This window comes from Cervus elaphus, chromosome 2 (genome assembly GCF_910594005.1).
Source record: "Cervus elaphus chromosome 2, mCerEla1.1, whole genome shotgun sequence".
NCBI classification, from domain to species: Eukaryota; Metazoa; Chordata; class Mammalia; order Artiodactyla; family Cervidae; genus Cervus; species Cervus elaphus.
In genome coordinates, this window is record NC_057816.1 from 1,894,564 (window position 1) to 1,900,657 (window position 6,094).

General features: G+C 60.9%; 1 protein-coding gene across 1 annotated transcript; it reads left to right on the forward strand.

Annotated features, from left to right (window-relative positions):
• Positions 1 to 1,290: 1,290 nt before the first annotated feature.
• Positions 1,291 to 5,110, forward strand: TSSC4 (tumor suppressing subtransferable candidate 4). The gene is made up of 3 exons (XM_043923758.1): positions 1,291 to 1,441; positions 3,595 to 3,710; positions 3,861 to 5,110. The coding sequence occupies exon 3, from the start codon at positions 3,883 to 3,885 to the stop codon at positions 4,876 to 4,878; it is 996 nt and encodes a 331-aa protein (XP_043779693.1). The 5' UTR covers positions 1,291 to 1,441; positions 3,595 to 3,710; positions 3,861 to 3,882; the 3' UTR covers positions 4,879 to 5,110.
• The last annotated feature ends 984 nt before the right edge of the window (positions 5,111 to 6,094 follow it).

Genomic DNA, 6,094 nt, shown 5'->3' on the forward strand with positions numbered 1-6,094 from the left:
CGATGGCATCCAACCATCTCATCCTCTGTTGTCCCCTTCTCCTCCCGCCCTCAGTCTTTCCCACCACGAGGGTCTTTTCAAATGAGTCCGTTCTTCACATCAGGTGGTGTGATGTGAAAGTACTGGAGTTTCAAGTTCAGCATCAGTCCTTCCAATGAACATTCAGGACTGATTTCCTTTAGGGTGGACTGGTTTAATCTCCTTGCAGTCCAAGGGACTCTCAAGAGTCTTCTCCAACACCACAGTTCAAAAGCATCAATTCTTTGGTGCTCAGCTTTCTTTATAGTCCAACTCTCACATCCATACATGACTACTGAAAAAACCACAGCTTTGACTAGACGGACCTTTGTTGGCACAGTAATGTCTCTGCTTTTTAATAAGCTGTCTAGGTTAGTCATAACTTTTCTTCCAAGAAGCAAGCGTCTTTCTAATTTCATGGCTGCCGTCACCATCTGCAGTGATTTTGGAGCCCAAAAAATAAAGTCTGTCACTGTTTCCCCATCTATTTGCCATGAAGTGATGGGATCAGATGCCATAAGACGTGTCCCAAGGTTGCACATTAAAGTGGGCCCTGTTTCCTCTCTAGGTTCCTGGCTGGGCGGCAGCACAGCCTGAACCCTGGATTCCTGGGTGCAGCTCTGCCCGAGGGGGCTCCCTCTGGCCGTCCAGGGGACGGGAGTGCAAATTTAGGAAGCTGGTGGGCGCTTCCCTGGTGGCTGAGCTGCTAAAGACTCCGCCTGCAATGTGAGAGCCCTAGGTTCGACCCCTGGGTTGGGAAGATCCCCTAGAGAAGGGAAAGGCTACCCGCCCCAGTATTCTGGTCTGGAAAATTCCATGGACTGTATAGTCCACGGGGTCGCAAAGTCGGACACGACTGGGAGACTTTAATTTTCGGGACAGAAATGACCAGTCGGACGATCGGCAAGCGAGGCCAGGGCGCCTCCCTCAGGCGGCTTGCCGCGCGGTGGCCTGCCTGACCCGTCCAGTGGGCGGGACACGCCCCGCGGCCCGGCTCCGGGGACCCGAAAGGGCTGGGCCGGCAGCTCCGGAACGGGACCGGAAGTGCCTGGGAACCGCGCCGGGAACGTTGACGCACTTCCGGTTCTCGCGGCTTCCGGCAAAGTGGGCTACAGTACCAGGAACGAGGCTCTGGCTGTTAGCCCTGGAGCATTCTGGGAGTCGTAGCCCTGCCTCCTCACCCCGACTCCCTTCCTGAGTCAATTCCGGTCTCTTCGCGAAGGAGCGCCACCGTTTCCTGTAGGGAAGACAGCGCATGCGCAAAGACATCACTCCCGATAGGCCTCGGGAGTGGAAGCCAGGTGCCTTGTGGGAGATGTAGTTCTTCAGGCGTAGGAGAAGCGGCGCTCGGCCAGCGGGGGACTCGGTTTCCCAAAAGGCTGAGCGCGGCGCAAGATGGAGGCAGCCAGGCCGAAGTGAGCCGGTAGGTTTTTGGTGGGGAGGGCCGTGCTGCTGACCCGTCGGGCTTCAGCGGGCCACTGTCCGTAGTCTTCTGCCCCGACCAGGGAGACCCTCGTGAGGCCCGGACCCTTGTCCCGCCCCCGCCCGACTTGGCCGCCGGACTCAGGCCGCTGACACGAGCGCCTGCTGGGCACGCGCCGAGATTCTGGGCGCGTGGAGTGGAGAAAATAAAGGCTCTTCCTCCCGGGGGAGAGAGACAACCCGCAAGGAAGCCAGCGCTCCCTGGGACCTGGCCAGGCCGACCCCGGCCCTGAGAAAACCGCGCCTCCGTCAGCCTGGACTCAGCTCTGCCCTGCAGTGAGCTCAGGAAATTCTCAGAGAACTGAGACGCAGACCTGGCATGCCCAGTCTTGGGGTTGCGATTCCCGGCTCCCCTCGGCGTGTCCCACTGATCACGGGCGTCCAGGGGACGGGAGTGCAAATTTAGGAAGCTGGAGGCTGGTTGGAACTCCAGCTTTGCATCCAGTGTACTGAATGACGGGCAATTTCTCCCCGCTCCGGTCCTGCCAGCCCTAAAACAGACACCTTTGGCGTTTACTTCGTGTCCCCTTTCCTGGAGTTGTTCCTTCATTTTGGGAGTCATGCAAGGCCCAGAGGAATGGAAATCTCGCCTGTGTTTGACCTGGAGCAGGTCACTCAGAGCCACTCCTGGTCCACCTGGCCTGGTCTTTGGTGGACGCAGTTGCAACGGAGTCACCCTGGGCAAGCACGGGAGGCTTGGTGGGAAGAGGAAGTTGGTGGACGGAGGCTGAGGCCTGTCCTCTGAGCCTGGAAACAAGTTTCAGGGTGCTTGGTGACACTGGAATGCTAACCAGGTGTTGGCAGGACTTCTGTGCTTCGCTGGGAAAGTGAAGGGTGTGTGGAGGATCACAGAAAATGTCCCTGGAGGTTGCCTCAGGAGCTGTTGGGCCGGCCTCTGCCAAGCAAGGCTGAGCCAGCTTCCTGAGAGCTTGACGCTCAGATGCCAAGGGCCTGGCTGCAGTCCCTTCTGGAGCTCCCAGGGCATCTCCCAGCACTCAGGAGCACACCTCCTCCCCATAGAGCCGGCAGGTGCCCCTGGCTTTGTGGAGTACTTCCTGCGTGCCCCTTCCTCCGGCAGCATCCCGCAGAAAGCTCTAAAATTCTTTATTGCAATTGTTAGCAAAGTGAATAAACGTACTCCTCATCCACACAGCAACTATTTATGAAGTCCTGACTGTGAGTCAGTTCGAGCTGTTCAGTGAGCCGGTTTGCAATTACTGCCATGACTGTCAGCTGTTTACCGTACCTCTGAGCACTCACTGACCCGAAAACACCTAATAAGCTATCACGTGGAACCACCGCAGGACTTGTCAGTTACCAAGATTAGACTAGTGACTGATATGAAGTAGCTTCTGTAATTTCACTTTTTGAAAAGTGTGATCACCCTTCACAACTCCTTGTAATCCGATAGAAAGTATATAGGTTATGAGAACAAAACAATTGAATACGCTAGTGTGTGGAAACACTGGCACTGTGTCAAAATGAAACAGTGACAGTCTTTCTCCCAAGTGAAAAATTACTCAGTTAATGGCCAGAATATCCTCAGTTTCCAGTTTGTATTCCACAGATTTTTTTTTTTTTTTAATGTTTCACACCTGCAGCTGCTAGCCAGTGCGAGGAGGATGATGCCTGCTTTAGCACAGAACTATGTTACACGTGTCATTCATTCATTTATTTATTGGAGAAGGAAATGGCAACCCACTCCAGTATTCTTGCCTAAAAAATCCTATTGACAAAGGAGCCTGGCAGACTACAATCCAAAGGGCTGCAAAGAATCGCACACTTCTGAGCTACTAAGCATACTGCCTGCCACGTACCGCACTTGGCCGATAGAGGGAGCGCAAGGATTGCTGGTGACCCTGGGTTGACGCCCCGGCTGGCTGCTCTCCGCCAGTCCACCCCCGTGCGGGCCCCCTAGTGGCTCTAGTCAGACCTGCCTGGCAAGGACTGAGGGAGGTGACAAGTCAAAAGGACCGGCTCCTGGGCCTGGCTGTTTTGGGGGTTTGGAAACCCAGGTCCACTCCGGGGGTATTGGCACCACTCCTATGTGTCTGTCGTCTGGTCTGATGGCCGGTTGTCCCTCCCTGCCCTTAGCCAGTCACTGAACCGCTGAGCAGAGCCGTGCCCGGGGGCCTTTGCCACCAAGAACCTTCGTCAGCATTCAGCCCACCTGCCCTCCAGCGTCCAGCAGGCACCTGGCAGACGGGGAGGTAAGAGGAGGGCTCTCAGTGTGTGGGTGGGTGTGGTGGTGGGGGGGTGGCCCTTCCTCCTGGGACACTGCTCTTCCTGCTGATCCTGCCTGGAGCGGTGGGTCTGAGCTTGTGGTGTTCTCGGGGACTCCCGGGGCTGTTTCGGTGCAGGTGTGGCGTGGCCTGAGGACACATGGCAGAGGCAGGGGACAGCCAACACTTCCTTGACTCGGAGGTCGACGTCCTGCCTCCCGACACTGTCTCCCTCAGCGACTCGGACTCAGACCTCAGTCTGCCGGATGGTGCTGGGGTGGATGCCCTGTCCCCGGGGGGGCTGCCTGGGGAGGCTTCCGGGGATTCGGGCCCCGATGAGCCCCCCTCGCCCCCCAGGGGCCTCCCCACAGAGGCGGTGCAGCCCTTCCACCTGAGAGGCACGAGCTCCACCTTCTCCCAGCGCAGCCACAGCATCTTCGATGGCCTGGAGGGGGCCGCCAGGCGGGCTGTGCCCGCTGTGGCTCCAGCCAGTCCGGGGGACAGGGGGAGCTTCCGGCAGCTGCTGACACCCTCCAGCCAGCCTGCAGCGGGTGGCCCAAGTAGGGCCGCTGGAAGCCCTGCTCCCCCAAGGGCGCCCCCCGTCCCTGACTACGTGACCCACCCTGAGCGCTGGACCAGGTACAGCCTGGAAGAGGTGGCCGAGGCCAGCGAGCAGAGCAACCGGGCCGCCGCCCTGGCCTTCCTGGGCCCGCAGAACCTGGCCGCCCCCGGCGACTACGTGCCCTCCTTCAATCAGGACCCCTCCAGCTGCGGGGAGGGCCGGCTTGTCTTCACCAAGCCTGCCCGAGCCAGCGAGGCTCGGCCCGACAGGAGGCGGGTCCCGAGGAAGGCGGGGGAGCCGGGCAGGAGCGACCCTGGGGTTCCAGGAGCGGCAGGGGGTGAGGGCCCCGTGGAGCTGGCCCACCTGGCCAGGCCCGGGAGCCCCGAAGCCGAGGAGTGGAGCGGACCCCGAGGGGGCCTGCAGGAGGTGGGTACACCTGCGGGCGTGGCCCACACCAGGTCTGGGTCCAGCACCCCGCTGGTGGAGACAGTGGGTTTCCACGGCAGCAGGAAGCGGAGCAGGGACCACTTCCGGGGCAAGGGACCACTTCCGGAGCAAGGGCACAGCCCCGAGGCCCCCGGTGCGGAGGCGTGAGCCAGGAGACCTCCCGGCTGCCTCCCTGGCCTGACTGTGCTGGAAGGCAGGCCACTGCTGCCCCCGGGGCGGCCTCAGGGCTGGAGTGGGCTCAGGGCTCCAGGGCAGTGAGCCGGCCCGCCGGCTGCCTCTAGGTGCCACCAGGGAGCAGAGACTTCACCAGGGTGTGGGCCGGGGGTGGTGGAGGCCCCACCCATCCTCTGCCCCGGAGACAGTAAAGGCCTTGCGTGTTCCTCTGGCTCCGTGTGTCTGTGTGGACCGCCTCTCTCCCCGGGACCGCAGCCGGGACCCCCCGCCATCCAGGCCCCATCGTCCTGTGCTCGTCAGGAGGAGGTCTTTCTGTTGGACTGAGGAGAGTCCCTCCTCGGTACCGAGCAAGAGGCTGAGACCCCAGCCCATCCCGGGGAGGAGTCGCAGCTGCTCGCATGAGGGCTGGGGCCAGGGGGTGATGTAGTGGATCTGGGGAGAGCGGAGTGAGCGTGGGCAGGAAGCGGCCGCTGGTGGCCCGGCACGCTGGGCCGCCCCCGTGTGGGGAGGACCGGTGTCGCCAGGACAGCCGACTGCTGTGCAGGGCGCTGAGCCCGGTACCCAGACGGTGTGGGGAGGCAGACGGGAGCCAGCGCGTCTCCCGTGACTGCTGTTAAGCCCCGGCCTGGCCCTGCTGCTGTGTCCCCTATCCCAGGGCTCCAGGTCCCCTGGGGAACGGGAGACAGCCTGCTGCCCACTCGCCTTGTGTGGGGTTCTCAGAAGGGCCTGGACCCGTCCCTTGTCACGTGCTTCACTAAACGGACGCCTCCGGGGGCCCCCTCTGCCTGGGACTGCAGCCTCAGGTGTGGGTGTGCCTTCCCGGCTCCACTGAATATAAAGCAGTTTTCAGGGGTGGTGGCGGGCCCTCTTGGGGTGGTGACCTGCTGCCACTACCCAGACGGGATGGCCCAGCACTCGCCATGTGCACTGTCAGGCGTGGGGGAGGCCACCGACACACACACTGAACACTCAGCCTGGGTCTTGAAGACAGAGTCCAACTCCAAACGTTTCAGAAAAAGACCAGTCTCTTGGTGGGTGACACGGGTTGGGTGTAGACCCCAAGGCAGCTGACCCCCTAAAGGGAGGCCCCCCACAAGGCATTCAGTGAGGCCTGCTCTTCTGGCCCCAGCTGGTTGGCTCTGGATGGGGTTCGGGAGTCTGTCGGGGGGCCCGTGACACACACTGCTGC

What these genes read in the sequence shown, in the direction of transcription:
- TSSC4 (XM_043923758.1), top strand. Translation starts at nt 3,883, where the DNA reads ATGGCAGAGGCAGGGGACAGCCAACACTTCCTTGACTCGGAGGTCGAC.